The sequence below is a fragment of the Lissotriton helveticus genome, chromosome 3_2 (genome assembly GCF_964261635.1).
Source record: "Lissotriton helveticus chromosome 3_2, aLisHel1.1, whole genome shotgun sequence".
NCBI classification, from domain to species: Eukaryota; Metazoa; Chordata; class Amphibia; order Caudata; family Salamandridae; genus Lissotriton; species Lissotriton helveticus.
The window spans coordinates 194,692,583-194,710,314 of record NC_136062.1 but is presented as its reverse complement, the minus strand read 5'-3'; the positions used below and the strand labels follow the sequence as shown (position 1 = coordinate 194,710,314).

Genomic DNA, 17,732 nt, shown 5'->3' with positions numbered 1-17,732 from the left:
GCTCCATATTGGGGATGTCCATGGATTCAGCAATTCCCGTTACACGTACGTTATTACGCCTCGATCTCGCTTCCAAATCCTCATTCTTCTGCTGGATCAGAGCCAGTACTTTATCCATACCTCTCACTTTCTTTTCAAGATCAGTTTGTCCTTCTTCCGTCTCAGTGACACGTGTTTCTAGCACACCAACTCTGCCCTCCTGCTTATCTATCCGTCGCGTAATACTGTCCATGCGAGCAGCCAATGTGTCCATCTTGGAGTCAATGCCCTGCAGACTCGTTTTTAGCTCCTGAAACATGGATCTGATATCCGCAGCCGGCAGCTGACTGGCGCTGTCGTCCGCCACATCCCGATCTGTGTTTAGCTGACTGGCGCCGTCGTCCGCCACATCCCGATCTGTGTTTTCTGGTTCGGGCGGCTTAGGTGTCTTCTTATCTAAATTTATTTTGGGCTGACGCGTTTCTGGCTTCCCCCTCACGGCACCTGGGCGACTGTACTCCCAAACAGCCTGAACTTACAACAACCTGCTAGGTTTCCACACACCGGCAACACTGCGGTAGCACGGCGAAAAGTCACTAGAGTGGATCTATGCCGCCGAGGTCAGCAACATCCACGTGGTGCGCACCAGCGAAGAAGTCTTCTCTCCGCCCTGACACTATGGTGAATCACGGTCACAAGGCACCCCACAAAACAATATCGAAGCACAGCCCTCCGGCACCACAGGAGCGCCTCCACTACAGACACGTGGCAGGTCCCGAAACAATCTGGAGGCGGTGGGGTTTACGATCAGACATCAATTCTCATAGGCGGCACTTTCGGCACAATCTTCTCCCCGCAACTGTGGTAGTGTGAGCGGCTCACCAGCGCAGCTCCACTCACCTTCTCCGAGACAAAATGGCTGCCGTGGAATATCCTGTGGAAGCGCAGGGCACCGGTAGGATGAAGTAAGTGTCACGCCGTGCACCTCGGACATGCACTCCACAGACCCCAAATGCCAATCGTCTGCTCAGGACCCACCACCGGTAGATGCCTAAAATGTAGGGGTCACGAAAAACCGGAGTCCCATGTCAAGGGAAGTTATATATATAGTGGGCGTGATGCAAACATTGTAGTAGTGGCTGTCTCCCTACCTTTAGGCAATAAAGCAAGACGCCAAACTCCACGTCTCAGCGAATGGCACTACTGTCTCTTCATAGACTCACAGGCGCCCTGTTAACAAGGATCTTGCTCGCCCTCTCTAGGTCCTCATCCACTGGTCGGGTCACGTCAGCTCCTCACGGAGTGTCACGGCAGCGTGGCCCTCCAGGTCACAAAATGGCGGTCTACAACTATGTCCCCAGCCGATGAAATGCTAACATGGTCGCACTCCTCAGCAGTCCCCCGTGTGGCTGAATTATAGCGTTTGCCCAGGTGTCTGCAGATTCCCAACACAGCCCCGCTATGCCGATCGGCAGCACCAGCGGAGCTGCTAAGTTAGGCAGCCATTCCGTTCAGCAGCCAAGCCACGCCCCTATGAAATATTTTTAAATTGCTCATTACACATTTTATTGATAATTTATTTATGGATGGTGCCTTCGGTTCCCCTCATTTTTTAACAAATAACAGGGGGATTTTAACTTTACAACCTCTGTCCATAAAACTGAACAAATTAATCCATTGAAAAGCTTTTTTCACAACCACCTGCAGCATATGACTGCGACACGGGACATACGAGATCTGCGTCTGCATGGATTCTTAGAATGAAAAGAAGGTTTTATTTTTTAAATTATGATGCGGTCTACTCGGGCATCAGTAAAGCTTTTGATAATGCTTAACACAGAAGTCTGGCATTCAGGTTTTGTGGCCTTGAGTTCCGTACTGACAAGGTGAGATATGGCAGATATTTGTGGGAAACGAGGTACAAACTTCTGAAGAACATTAGATGACAGGTCCTTGTCTTGGGGTTGGTATTGTAGTTCAGAAAGGTGAGGGGGCGGAGATCAGTGACGTAACACTCCAACACTGCCTAATCAACGTGTAGATGAGGGGTAGGGGGGCGGAGAGAAGTGACGTGCCTCACATAGTGCCCAGATACAAACAAGACGTAAGCCTGTCTGATTCTTCATTGAAAAGTTGTTGTTCAGGACTTCGTTGTATGTGATTCTTCGTTGTTAAGACTTCGTTGTTAATGTAAGTCATTGTTTGAACTTCGTTGTTTAGGATGTTTCCTCATAAGAGGGCATCACATGCAGACGGCCACTGCCAGAGTACTGACAGCATCTTCCTGCACGGTATGGCATACATCATTAAAAATAATGACGAATCAAAACTTCTATGTGTGCTGCACAATGCAGTACACATAGGTGTTTCAAATCGGCATTCTGGATTGTTTATGTGCAGGAGAGGACACCTTCCAGCACTTACACAATCATTCCACCCAAAGCAAACACCCTTACACTATGTTGCAAGGGTTTCTGCGCTGGCGCTAGGCAGCTAGATTTAGGGCCAGTGCTAGGGTAAACGCAGGATGCACCTCATTCTTGTGATTATGGCGCATCCCTGTGTTTTCAGAATGGCAAAGTGAAGTGTTCGCTAATTTTTGCTTAACGCCTCGCTTCGCCAATCTGTTGTAAATTTCCCCCTATGTTTTCTCATACTCCATCTCTCACACCACCTTTTCAAGCTCAGTGACATCACTGAATCTCCCAGAATGCATTTAGTCACGTCCCTTTCCTTATTCGACCCTTCATACACTTTTCGTGCTCAGCTAGAGCACTCTAGTGTGCATGCAGATGTTACTGGATCTCCCGCCGCTCATCTGAGGCACCTCATCCTTTCATCAACCGTTCACTTCTTCATCCCTCTGTGATTTCTCTCCTACCTGCCTTTACTGATTCTCTGTCCTCCTTCCTGGCACTTTTCAAATGTTGGTTCTTTTCACCATCCTTGTCCTATCTCCCAGATATTCCTACCTGCTATTAGGTATTGGCCTTCTGTGGGTTGCTAAGGCTCTTCATTCTCCCTCTCCTTTCCACCTACTCTTCATCCACTCTCTGGACTTCGTATTTCCCAGATCATTTTTAACGTGTGTGTATGTTCCAATTGATTTATTTACTACGGTTTTATTATGGTGCTATGATTGGCTGTCAGGGTGGCAGAGTGCTCTGCAGATTGTAAACATCAGTTTACAGTCCAGTGATGAGGCAAGGCTGGGTCTTTCCCCAACCCACCTACCCTCCCGCTATTGTCCGTGCTCTTCCCTATCCACATCTGCCCATCCTCTGTGTGCTTCCCTATCCGCTTCCGCCCATCCTCTGTGTGCTTCCCTATCCCCTTACGCCCAGCCTCCATTGTTGTTATGCTTCCCTTTAGGTTGCCCATGTGCTTCCCTAGCCCCACCCACCAGCCATTGTCCCTGTGCTTCTCTATTCCCTTCTGCCCACCCTCCGTTGTCCGTGTACTTCCCTATTCCCTCCAGCCCACTTCGCATTGCCTGTGTGCTTCCCTATCCCTTTCAGCCCACTCACTTCACTTTGTCCATGTGCTTCCCTATCCCTTCCACCCACCCCCAGCTGTCCATATGGCCTCCATTGTTTACTTCCTGCTCCAGCACATCCCATCCAGCCTTTTGGCAGCTTGCTATTCAAGCCCTTCCCTTCCGCCCTCCATTGTCCGTGTGTTTTCCCAATCCCATCCTACCCCATTTGTTGTCAGCTTGCTACGCCAGCACCGGCTTCACTTCTACCATCTGTGTTTTTTCCCATTCCCTCCTGCCCACTCTTGTCTGTGTGCTTCCAATAGCGGTTGGTGTCAGAGCAGAGTGGTGAGGAAGGCAGGGCGACATACAGCGACAAAAATATGAACAAACATTTTTTTAAAAAAGAACTTGCTGTTGCATAGCCGCTCTTCTGCCTCTCTCTGCCTTCAGTCCACTGCAGAGACAGGCTCCACTTTGGCCAATCCGATGCTGCTGTCAGGAATGAGAGCAGCATCAGGCTTGACCTGAGCGCCCAGGAGTTGCGCTGCGAGAGAGACTGGGAACCTGTGCCTGCTTTCTCCCACCCGGCAATGCAGCTCGGGTTGGAGACATCCCAGTGCGCATAGCGGTTTGGCCATCCTAAGACGGCCGGCCATACTGACTTGCACATTGACAGCAGTGCGCACCCCTCCTTCAGGAGCCTGTCACCAGTAAGTTTCCACACCCAAGACTCGGCCAAGGAAAGAAAATTTTTAGTACTGTTTAATTTTTCTAAGTTTTCAAGCTCCAAGCAGGGGAGGCAATGCTCCTCCACCATAGTGGAAGAGCCGTCGCGGTGTGCTTCCCCTTCCCCATCCCCTCCCTCACATCCTCCGTTGTCAGCTTGTTTCTCCAGCCGCCCCAATTCATCTGCCCTTTGTTGTCAACATTCTGCCCCTTCCCCTCCTACCCAGCCTTTTAGCACTATAAAAAATATTTTATTAGCCCTGCTGTACCGCAGCTACGCAGCTATGGAGCATGGCTAAATATGTACCAGTAGCTCTAATAGGCGAGACCTATTGGCTTTACCAAGTGCTTGTTTTACTAGAAGCCAGCGTAAATCAACTATTGCCAGGGCAACTGACTGGAATTTTGGGATGTTTAAAAGAAGACGAGCAGGGGCATTTTGTAGGATTTAAAGTTTATTTATTAATCGTTGTTGAATATCGACATATAAAGCGCTGCAATAGTCGATTCTTTTTTCAAGCAGTCATAATGTTGATTTTGTGGGGCATGTACAGTAAACGTTTGTCACCTCTCACAGTCGTTACTGAGTAAAACGTCAGGCGTTGTGACATACCAGACCACATCCAGTGGGCCTTAGTAATCTTATGTTAAAGGATCTTATAGTTCTGGTGCACATAGGTTCCTACTCTCGGCGTTTAGGCAACTTTGGATTCATTAAATGTGCACCTGTGTGGAATGCAAAGAGACCTGGAATGAATAACGGCTTCCTTACTAGCCATTGTCGTCTGTTCCACCATCAGATGTGGTCACATCCACCTTTTATGTCACCTTTAGTTTTCGGTGAAGAATAGGTGGATTGAGCGGGTATAACCTAATTCAGTACTGATGATTCAGGGGTATATTCACAAGAACGTGTGATAACTACCGCAAGAGTAGCGTAACGCAACTTTCAACATCGCAGCCTATCGCAGGAAAATAACCCTGTGTCAACGTGGAATTCACAATAAGAAGGTAGCATGCGATAGACACCAGATAACACGGCAAATGTCCACATAAAAATCAACGCCACGCCGCAAATAACGATACGCGAACTCCAAAAAACATGCGATGAGTAGCGAAAACCAGCCACAGGTCTGCAAATCCCACGCATCTGGCGGAACAATGCACCATAAAAACCACGGAAAAAATACACCAGAAACAAGCCAAAGCACGTAGCAACAGGGATACACCCTGACCCAGTGTAGAGGCCAACTTGAACACCACACCCCCCACAGACTACTAGCAAGGAACAACAGGGTTGGGGAAGGCCAAGGAGAAGAGGGAGAGGAAGACGGGGTGCAGACAGCAGGATAACAAGACCAGCATCACGGAGGTGACAGAACACTACCAGCAACTGGCCCACAAGCAGAAGAATCCTGTACCCCCCCCAAACAGTCACAATGTACACTGCCATACAGTCTGCATGCAAACTAGCACAATGCGCCAATATATATGTCAACACAAAGGCAACACGCACCTCCCCTTGACATTGCAGAGGGCCACACAACACCTGCAGCAGAATACATAATACAACACATCAGTGATGCCGGAGAGGACCACCACACCGTCGACACCAATGCCCTACAACAGCACATGGACATCCCACGCTACCCCCCACCAGGACCTGGACAGCCAAGCTACTCAGAGGAGAACCCCGAGCCTGCAATAGACCACACAGCAGGAAGCACCCGCCAGCACAGCTGGCTCACGACACTTCACCCAACCACACATGGCACCCCGATGCCATGTGACAGCACGCCAAAAGAAGGTGGCCCAACAGGTGTGGTTGGGGGTTGAACCCATGGAATGCGAATTAGGACACATACATAGGGGTCTATCACCCATCAGGGCCCACCCACACCCCACTAAGGAGACCCACCTTGCCATAGAGACACATGCAGATGCACATTCACAGCACAGAACCACGCCCAGGGGCACGCAATTGGCAGTCACACACCCATGTTGGCTGTGCGTACGGCGGCCCTGGTCACTCCCCTCATGAATTGAGTGGGTGACGACAAAGCTACATGTCCAAGCCCCAACCCACTCCCTCCGGTGACATGTCTGCATCCGATGTACACCACACAATGTAAAGTCGTAGGGCCCAGAGCCCACATGCATACTACAAGACCACAGGGACACACGCAGTGATCATGTTGAACTGGCTACAGGCGAATGCGACCGGCCCCTTTATTGGCAGGGCCTCATGTACAGTGACGCCTGTGCTGGATATGTGTGGGGTGAGTGTAAACCAACAAGGAATGTCTGGTGTTGGCAACCACTTGGACATTGGACACCAGTGCAACGGAAAGAGAAGACACATGCACTACAGAGTCAACTGCTGAGCAACATGAGGTGACCCGGATAAAGTCCAGAAGACAGCCACCATGCAAACAGAAGTCTCCGTGAGTTGCAGTGCACTGGGCTGTGGACATTAGAGATGAGCGCGCTCATGTGCAGAAAAAGTCTCGGATTGTGTCCCTTCGATACATTCCTGATGCAGATGCACTGGTGTGTGTCAGACCTGCATCATCTTCATCATCAACGTCTTAGGGCCCCCGCACTGTTTGAGGTGACATACCTGCGCAACCGCTCCACAGCATAAAACACAATCCGCTACGGACAATGGCCTGCGGTGCACTGAGTCACTGGTACCTGGAGTGCTGAGCAGGGAATCAGGCCAAAGATGGCATCCACAACAGGCCTGAGCAACCCCGAAGTCTGTCAGGACCACCGTTTCATCTCTGGCAGATGGCGTTTTGAGGTGCTCCTTGCGGTGGTGGCGTGTGCCTCCTGCGGTGATGCGTCGTTCAGGCCGGTCTGGACTCGCTTTGGCGTGTGAGCCCTGGTGGACGCATTTGGGCCAGGTGGCTGAGTACAGCGAAGGCCACAGAGTAATGCAGTTGATGGTCCCAAGACCTACGCCTCAGGGGCCAGCCTATGTCTCCAGAGAAGGGTGTCCCGGACAGGACCAGCACAGAGTTAGTGGCCCAGGATGCACTGCGGCCAGCACAGGCACTCAGTTGTTGGTAGTGTACGAACACCTCCATAACAATGATCCTTTTCTCTCTGCCAAGATGCAAGGCAACATCCTCTTAGGCCTCTCCTCGCATGCAATGATGTGTAATCTGCCTTTGCATACTCTATGTTCAGTTCCAAATCTGTGACCTACACGAGCACAGCCTAGGCGGAGAGCAGTGTAGGCCGGAGGCAGCAGTCAGCACGGGTCATTCACCGAGTGTCGCCGGCATAGGTTGGTGGCCCCACCGGCCTGCCAAGTTCAGGATCAGTGGCACCACATGTTCGGTCACCTCCGTGACTGTGACCCGGCTTTCATCCGGACTGAGCCGCATCGTCCTCTTACTCTTCTCTGTGCGACCACTGGTGTGGACTCAGCCATTCGTGATTCACGAATAGGTGCTGGATGTGAGACCTACTGTTCCGCAGGGTAGCCCTGGTCCCTCATCCACGTGTCGCCGGATGGCATTGAACACGGTTTGTGGCAGCACGTGTCGCCGCATGGCGTTGAACAGGGTTTGTGGCAGCACGTGTCGACGGATGGCGTTGAACAGGGTTTGTGGTCGGCGGATGGCGTTGAACAGGGTTTGTGGCAGCATGTGGCACAAGATGCGCATATGGAACTATGCCTCACGGATTGAAGGGAGTCTGGTGCTGTGGCCGCTGTCCCGGATTTGGGGTCACTGCTATTCATTAGCTAGGACAAGGTTTAACATATGGGACCCACTGAGCCGCAGAGGATGCCGGTAGAATATGTAAACAAGAAAGGAGTGATGTGGGCCAACATCGGGGGGACAGCGGTGGTCTGAAAGGGTCTGCCTCGTGGCATTGTTTACGTTCCCAATCATGGTTCTATTGCATCTTTCACACATGCCTGCTTGCCTCACGGCCTCCGGGCCGGAATTTCCGGCCCGAGCGCAGACGTAAATTTAGTAGTCGTAAATCCATTCTGTGATTACCAAAAGTAGTAAGTCTGCATGGCTGTTGCAGTCCTCCAAATCCAAGTTAAATAGCTTAGAAGAGATTGGTTATAGATTTTTTTTATGGGGGGGCAAAAACATTAGGGAATGCTAACACATCAACCTATCTATCAGTGGGTTTGATCTTTTGTAACAGTCCTGCATTACTTTTTCCCCAGCGGGAGTGAGAGCCCAAACTGGGAATTTATGTCTAAATTGAGTGAAAAATGAGGTTGACATTTGGCGATATATCCACCTTTTTGGTTTTGACATTGTAATTAAGGTACCTACAAGCAAGCCATACTGGTGAAGGTGTTTTGAAAATGGGCTGAAGGGATGTGCCTTGCTTGGAGTATTAAATGTTTGGCTAATGCAAGAAAAAGCTCAGTGGATGTATCGGGGGCGATCCTGATATTAGGTTTTCAGTAGGCCATTGTATCTTCAGTGAGAGATCAATGATACAACCGTTTGTGATTTTTGTAGGATTCCTTGTTTTCCAGTTTATATTTGTTGTGTCATTTGTTACCAGTCACCTGGTCCCTTTCTTAGAAATTTGAAGTTTTCCTGTTCAAGGATGTAGTGTGTAACTGGACTTGGTCTGCATTATGAGAGTTACTTTGCCAGAAACAGACATGCAACACGTATAAAAAGAAATCACAGCTGTTCATAAATAGGATTCCTGTCTACTTCTTCTCTTAGTGGAAGTAGTGTTCTTCACCTAAACTGTTCTTCAGTGATGTTAGAAATACCCGAAGAAAGTTATTACTTTTGAGAAACATTCTTAAAATGGCAGTGTTCATGAAACAGGTAGTAATTACATAGGTAGAGAAAATTGGTACTGAGGAGAGATGCTGCTGAAAGCAAAATGCAATTCATAATGTGATGGGTTGCAATCCTTGGTAGGTGGAATGTGTAGTTAGTAGTGAGGCAAGGTATTTTTTTAACATGGAATGTTTTAAAGACAGTCGGAACTTGCACTTCCTTAGAGAGGAACAGGGTGGGTGTGTTGAAGATTATCTTATACTAAATATGAACACAGTAAGGTATTAACTCCGGCTTTGAGACAGTGGTTTGTATTTGAAATGTATTATTTGAGGAAATGAGCTTGTTGTGGTGTTAATGTCTGACCTTGTCCATTCCTCTTTAATTCTGCCGTAGAGATCTGCCTGCTGACCCGTGGACGCCGCACTGCGAGTGTTCGTGCAGACACCTACTGCCGGCTGTATTCTCTCTCAGTGGACCACTTCAATGAAGTGCTGGAGGAGTACCCCATGATGCGCCGGGCCTTCGAGAGTGTGGCACTGGACCGACTGGACAGGATAGGTGAGGAAGTCATTGAGCAATAACAGCTATAAGCACCAAGCTCAAGTTCCCAAACTAAGACAGGAATAGTGGAGATGGACTAACCAATGGTTAAAGAGCCATCCTACATTGTGGTGAAATCTTGACAGTGATCAAACACCACCCACAACCAGAGGCAGAGGGGTTTAAAGGACAGATCAGTATCTCTTAACAGTGGCAAGATTTAGGGGGACGTGGATGGGGACCTGCGTGTGCTGAAAAAAAATCGTTTTGCTTTGTTTATTTCGAAGCACACGCAGGTCCCCATCAACTAAATCAGTCCCCATCAACTAAATCCGCCCCCACCGGAGTGAAATTAGCCCCCAGCTCGGCAGCACACCAAAACACCCGGTAGCCAGTCCAGCCCTGAGAGTCAATAATGAGTTGGACTTGTCTTAAATGTCAACAAATATTGCCAAACCCAATAGGTCTGGGCTTAATGTTCTAAAACATGCAGTGTTAACACATCAGAATGAGACAAAGTTGAGGGAGCCAGCAGGAGTGGGCATAGAAGGGTATCATGATAAAGTAGTCCCACATGCAGTTCAATGCAAGCACTTGAGTGCAGGCAGAAGGATACACTCAAAAAGTCAGTAGCATTAGGTGAGTGAGAGTACCCCACTGGGTTGAGTCTAGATTCTAGACTCAACATAATTGAGAAAGTCTTAAACCAATGTATTAGGAGACTGGTCAGAGTAAGTTAATGGCTAAAAGGGATTGACCAAAAGCCCAGTTTCTATATTTGGTAGTAGTTTGCCTGTTTGAAAGCTGCACTGTCCCAACTCAGTCCTTAAACAGCTTTTCATTTACACAACCATGCCCCAAACAATAGTTGTACAAAGTTCACTTGCCAAGCAACTACTCTATAATGCACACACCTGTGTTTTAAAAACTAACGTGCAGCTCCTGCCAGGCAGGTGCATTCCTATGAGATTAATACCATTGAAGTAAGACATAGAGATGGAATCCGAGGTAGTATGGGAACTATGTCGTCCTGCCCATTAAAGCAGGTAGAACCGTGGAAAATAGCACTATTGCCCCCCACCAGCAGATAGAACACCAGAGAATGAAATAAATTATGTTATCACACCTCAATGAAATGGTAGTACCCCCTAATATGTACAGATACATGGTAATTGTGAGCAAAAGAATTCTTGGATATATGCCTGCTTGCACAAAAAGCTAGACATCAGTGAAACTGAATAACTTTGTAATCATGTTAAAATTGAAATCCAGAAAAAATAAACTATGTACGTGGACTCTCATTGTTCCATGCCATATAGATAGAATCCTAGAGACTGTCATATCCATTGCACTGGACCCACACCAACAAATAAATAATTTGCAGCCAAATGCCACTAACAGAAAACCCAGTAAAGATTAAAATAGCTCATCCAGCCAGGGCCTCTCACCAATACATCCAACCCCCGAGATGATCTGGCACTGAGACCCCTATCTAATCAAATCCTTTTCAATGGGATCCACACCAACAGATTCTAAGACAGAGAATCGAATGACCCATGAAGATGATCCTCAAGGAACTGAGGGGCTAACATGGGCTTCGATTGGAATTCACAGAGCATATTATCAAGCCCATTATCGCCGCTTTATCAGCAGTTTCCTGCCGATAAAAGCGGCGATAATGTATCGCCCGTCCTTGATAATATGCCCCTGTATTACCCTACCAATGATTGAAACTCTAGGGGCATGGCCTTTCAACTCAGTGACTCCCACTGACAGATCAAACCCCCAGAGATTAAATGACCAATGCAACCAGACCTCTACCAACAAGTATAACCTTATAGGCTAGATTAGCCTTTGCAATAAGAACCCCAACAGAAGATAATACATATCACAGAGATTTGGAAGACGAGTGATATAGTTAAAACTAACAGATCGAGCGCTAGAGAGTGGAAAAACTCTGGCAAACTGACTCTGCAATGGATCAAAAACCAATGCAGTCTGGCTTTCACTAACTAGTTAACCTCTAGAGAATGGCATATCCTTTGCAGCCTGACCCAAGCAAACAGACAGCCATCCACTGTCAGATAGGACCCAGAAACTCAGTTCAATTTCTAGACATTTTATTTACATCGATCCATCCTAAACCTAAGAAAAACGTAATTTAATTTTATGAGAATTTTAATTGCACCTGGTACTCAACAAGATTAGGGGGTAAATTTGTCAAATGTGATACAACCAGTAAGTAGAATTTATCAAGCCACTCAGAGCCACCTTATGTGGCCCTGATTGGCTTGATAAATCCAGAGTAACACAACAAGCAAAAATCACTGCATTGAGTCCCGTGGGTAGAGCATGGATATTCCCACGCATCCACCCATGGATTCTGAAGCATTCTCAGATTTACAGTTACTGGTAAATCTGAGAATGCATCAGAATGCTACGCCTTCCCATGGAAGGCGTAACAAAGAAAAATATCTTTATATATCCTTGTTACTGCATTCTGCAGCACACCTAGAAAGAGGAAAATGCCACAGGGGGTTGTTTTTTTGCAGGTAGGCTTCCCTTCCTGCACGAAAACAATCCTGCTTGCAACGCAGGCACCATGGTGCAAGGGTGCACTACGTTGGTGCTAGGCAGCACATTGGGTGCTAGCGCTGGGAAAAAACAGCGATGCACCGTATTTTGTTAAATGCGGCACGCTCCCGCCCACTTCCTGTCGTGCAGCACAGTAAGGTGACTTGCTGCGCTGCGTGAAATTTGTTAGATCTACACCCAGAGCAAATCTGGGGGCCTTATTGTAGCCCAAAATAAATATATTACCAACAGTCACAGCCACAAAATCATAGATATCACAATTAAATGGGCAAATGTAAAATCAAGAATAAGTAACAAGTTCCTATTTTAGAATGAGTTTGGAGATCTAACAGATGAACAATGGATTTCTGTAATTATTTCTTACAATTGCAACGGTACAGGTCAGTTCAACTAGTAAGATTATTAACAAGTGCAGATCTTTTTGCTCTAGATATGTGTAAATTTATGCTGCACCAGTGGGCTTTTTCAGAAAACTCTATCACTAAGTAATCACCATTGCCCTTCATAAAAAGTGTTCCTTAGTTATGCATTCAACTCCTTCAGGAAAGGTCTTGTGACTGAAGAAAGGAATGAAGGTCAACTAATGCAATTGCATTGTGGTCTGAGTACTGAAATTCTTGCTTATGTTCCCAATCATGATCAAGGTGTCTAGGTAGAGGTGCATAGAGCAGGAACACACAAGAACATGCAGTTAGGAATAGAGGGGCTCTGACAGAACTGTGTGATGCTGTGAGGCTTGGTACTATTGCAGGTCAGACAGAGATTTGCAGGTATTGGTACCAAACAGCAGTTGGCAGCTTGGAGCCGCTGTATCGGTGCCTCATGTATTTTATTACCAGAACACAGCGGCAGCAATTTTCAAATAAGGTACATTAAATAGTGGTTTTTTTAAGAAGGTATAGAGTAAGTTAGGAGTTGTGTGCATCAGAAGGACTGTGTGTATGTCTCAGATTAGGAATATTGAGTGATAGGGCGGGTTAATATTAATGAGGTTTAGAATGGCAGTATACGTCTTAAGTACTGGAACATGAAGTAGTGCATTGGGTTAGGATATCGGGCACAGTACTGGAACAGTAGGAGTAAACAACTCCAGAGAGGATCTGCATGTCTAGAATTATGAGGGAGTCTCAATCCCAAATCAGGAGAGCTGAAGCATAGATGACAAAATAAGTGTACCCTAAATAGTGAAGCTAAGATGGTAAATCTCCCCAAAGTAGTGGTCACATTGATGCCTCGATTAATCTTTTCTTTTGCTTTCCAGGCAAGAAAAATTCCATCCTCCTCCACAAAGTTCAACATGACCTCAGCTCTGGAGTCCTGAATTACCAGGAAAGTGAGATTATCCAGCAGATAGTGCAGCATGACCGTGAAATGGCCCACTGCGCTCACACCATACAGGCTGCAGCTGCCGAGGTATCCACCCCCACACCTGTCATCTGGACTCCTCTGATCCAAGCACCACTGCAGGCTGCTGCTGCCACCACATCAGTTGCCATCGCTCTTACCCATCATCCTCGCCTTCCAGCGGCCATTTTTCGCCCTCCCATGTCAGTTTATGGCTCTTTAGGGCAACAGCCTGGTCAGACACCAAGGCAGCTTAATAGACTTCAGTCTTTGATATCTAGTGCAGGCCCTTCTTCTGTTGGATCATCTGCAAGCACATCATCCCAGCTGCATACCCCAGGACCTGAGACACCCGCTTCATCTTCCTTCCACATTCATCAGTTGGCAGGCTATTCTGCCTCTGTTGGCTTAACCCAGTGGCAAAAAACTTCAACTGGTTCTCCTTGCACCAGCTCAAGCCAACAAAGGTTAAGTGGTCTGTCCTCCTTTGGATTAAGCCAGTCACCACAAGTTGCCTCTGGGTCTCCTTTGGGCAGAGGACCACCACAGTCAATTGCAGACAGCATGCTCGGCCACTTTGAGCCAGTCACGAACAACTCTCCATCAGCTTCCTTCAGCCAACTCTCCTCCAGTTCACCTGGAAGCCATCTCAACCAGCTTCAGCCATTACTAAAACCGACACAGGTTGGACCATTTCAGCAGCAGTCCTTGAACACAGGACCTTTGGGTCACCAGCTCTCGTTTCAGACGTCTCCTCTTTCTGTTTCTCCAACCTCCAGCTTGAACCAGCTGGCACAAGCAGCAGGAGGATCTCCTTCAAGTTTGTGCCAAATACATCCAAGCACAGTAGGACCATTCTCTGCAACCGTAGCCCAAATGCACCAAGACAGGTCATCGTTTGCCTTGACTCCGCCTTTACAGCAGCCTGGTTCCCCAGTACCTGGTTACACGTCATCAGGTATTAGCCCACCTGTTCAGAGTCCAATTTCATCACGAACTTTTCATTCCAGCCCTCCCGGATCCACAAGCTCCCATGGGTCTCTGCTCACTCCACAGACAGCTAGTCCCCCACTACAGTTTCTTCAGCCTAAGAGCTCACCGCCTTTACCAGCTGGTCGCTTGACTCAAGATATCAAACTCATTTCTGCTTCCCAGCCATCTCTACAGCCACAGGATAGGAGTCAAGTTATGAGTCAGAACTCTCTCCAGTCCTCCAGAGAATCCCTCACAGGCTTCTCTGCATTTCCTGGTGGGCCGGGAATTCCAGATAGACCTTGTATTGCTCCACGGCAAACATCCTCTGCATCTCTCTTTGGAGTGACGGTAGCTCCTCCTTCCGTGTCGGGCGGCCCACACAAAGACTCCTTAGCTTTCACGGAAGAGCGAGAACCTTTCAGATCCAAGCTGACTTCAAATTTGTGAAGACCTAAATTCACTTCCATTACAGGCACTGTATCTCCTGTGGTCTGTCTCCTTGGCAGACCCCATAAACTCCTCCCTTCTGCCCTACACCCATCATTATTCAGGTTTAACTGTGATGTTAGAAATATTAAGAATTAACAATCAAATTTAAAAAAGAAAAAGGTAAGCAAATATTAGTAGAGCTATAGTTTTTTGGTCACAGGATTTTATAGAAGATTTTCATATTTGAACACGAGATAGAAAACCTAATATGTGCGGTAGAACCTGTACATTAACTCTCCCCAGGATGAGTTTGGCCATGCAAGATCAGCTGTTCAGCAAATGAAGGAAAGAAGGAGTAACTCCTAACCATCTAAATGGCCAAGAAGAAGCACTTCCAGGTGAGGTGCCTGGCCTGAGCTGGAGCAGGTGCAACTTTGGAGATACCAATGTTCATTACCAGCCTACTGGGGTAGAAGTCCAGGGACAACCTCCTCTATATTTGCGCTGATGCACAGGTTATGTTATGTTGTTTGAATTTATGCACTCTAACAGCACCATTTCATGGGATCATGGGAAAGGAAATTATGCTACTGAAATTAAAGTCTCTACTCCCTGTAGGATTTTACACACATCACTGTCCATCGTTATTCTGGGGCAGCTTTTGTGGTGGTTTCTAAGACAGGGAACTATAATACTTGTGTGTTTTCCTGTTGAACCCCAATGTCTCCCACACTCACTGGGTTTATGGGCGCTTCTGACACAGGACGTTGAAATTAAACCTTACGCTGTATGTGGAACTTCCTGCAGAAGCATATCTGCCATTTGTTCATAAAGATTTTGTTGGGTTTCACACTAAAAGCATGGAGATGACTTTTTGAATAATGTTAACTATTTCATCCATGTGGCTGCATTTGAGTGACGTCCTAGGAAGAAGAACTTCATGTATCTTACTATAGGATGTGCCGCTGCATAACGATATGGTTAACATTTCTCACTGGACAATTCCCCAACTCTCGCAACAGCAGCCATATTGAGTTAACATTGTTGTATTGTTTTTTATGACGTTTCAAACCTCACTACTCTCCACTATTTATGAAAGTGTGCAATAATATTAGTAACGATCTAGAAAAACAGAGGCCAAAGTGAATATTGGGTGCAATAGCTCTGTCTTCTCACTTTTTATTTATTTTTTCCTTAGTTCCACCCTCTATTGCATGTCTTTTCTTTTCCCATTGCCTCTTCCTTGTCCTTTTTGAATGGTACGTTTCTCTCTTTCCCACTTTCTGTGGTTGCTGTGTTTCACCCACTCAGTCTGTTAATGCAGAGAAGGGTAGCACCATTAGTTCCAGCCTTACCTAATTAGCAGGGACGTTGCCAGACAGTTTCTAAGAGGCACCTCAAGTGGTGATAGATCCAGAGTTCCAGACTAGTAGCAAGCAACTGTGCAAGATGAAGATTGAGACAACAATATGTGAGGGATGGTGTGACAAAGAGAACTAGTTATTCAGTATCTAATGGTACAACGACACAGGATCCCATATGACCCCATTCCTGTGGTTCACCACAAATGTGGTCCTTTCTAGACAAATGTCCTTCTAATCACCTCAGAGTCCCTCTTGGAAATGTCCTCCTAGCTTTTCATTTTGCCTGAGACTTTGTTTTGCTTTTCATCTCAACTCACACAGAGCAAAGAACCATCTCTCTGAGGATCAGGAAGGATAGTAAACATAAAACACCAAGCACAGTGCAATGTAGCCAAAGTCACAGACCAGGACAAAACAAACCGCAGAGGAAGAAAAGTGAAGTCAAGATGAGTCTGTGATAAAGGAGAAAGATTCAGATGGACTTAGTGGGGGTTATGTGTTGTTCAATTCAGTCTGTGTATACGATTAACTGTCTTTAGGAGGGCATTCATTGGGACAACACCAAGCTAAGCACTGTACATTTGGGGTCACACACTGGAGAGATGTTCACATGATGGTGATGTCCAGTGACTAAAGCAGAATCAAGTATCTGGGTTACAAGTAGACAGCTATACTTAGTCTGATTGGCATAGCTCAAATGTGCAGTGCTGGAACAAATCAAAATGGTCAATTCAAGACCTAAAGTCCATTACAGTAATAATTCAGTTTTGAGCATTGGTCAGCTAAGGGAACTGACCAGTCTTACCAGAACTGAATATGTACTTCCATCTGTATAGATCCTGCTTCTCTTTGCCCTCCACCCTTCCTTTCGCCAAGGAGTGTGGTGGTATCAATGACATTTCTGGAAGATGTTGTCTTTGCGCCACAAAGCTGTGAGAATAAAGGGGTGTCCAAATCAAGCAGGAGAAGACCCACTGAAACGGATGAGTGTATCCCTTGGTAAAGAAGTGTTTCCTAACAAGCACCTTCCCTCGCGTGTGATCTCTAAGAGATTCTTAGCAGCCGGGGTGATTAACATCCCGTCCATTTCCTGAAACACTAGCTTTACTAAAAACTCATCACTAAACTGAATCAAATGTCACACTTAATAGAAAACATGTTATTTTTTCCATGTTTTATGCAAGACAGTGAAACTGTCATATTTCAAGCATTTTTGCTATGTTTGTTACAATAAAGAAACAGCAATACCACAACATTGCCAAATGTCTATTTTCCACATGGACGTCTTCAGTGTTTCTACAAAAGTAACATTGCTTCCTCTTGTGTTGTACTTTCAGTTGTTTTTCCAATAGAATGTATCATTCCTAAAGCAGCTACTTGGATACTTTTCCATGGTATGCACTGGGCGGGGTGGGGAGGTTAGGGCGGTTGAAGGTAAAGGTATAGTCCTGTTATTGTATTGTTATTGTATTGTATATTTAAAGAGCGCATAACTACCCGAAGGTTTCCCAGCGCTGCAAG

At 46.7% G+C, this 17,732-nt stretch overlaps 1 protein-coding gene across 1 annotated transcript in view; it reads left to right on the top strand.

Annotated features, from left to right (window-relative positions):
• Positions 1-17,456, top strand: part of HCN4 (hyperpolarization activated cyclic nucleotide gated potassium channel 4) — a 943,305-nt gene extending 925,849 nt beyond the window's left edge. Inside the window, exons 7-8 of the mRNA XM_078685048.1 lie at positions 9,358-9,522; positions 13,361-17,456. Coding sequence (XP_078541174.1) covers positions 9,358-9,522; positions 13,361-14,865 — 1,670 coding nt within the window. The 3' untranslated portion in view covers positions 14,866-17,456. The remainder of the gene's footprint in view (positions 1-9,357; positions 9,523-13,360) is intronic.
• Positions 17,457-17,732: the final 276 nt, after the last annotated feature.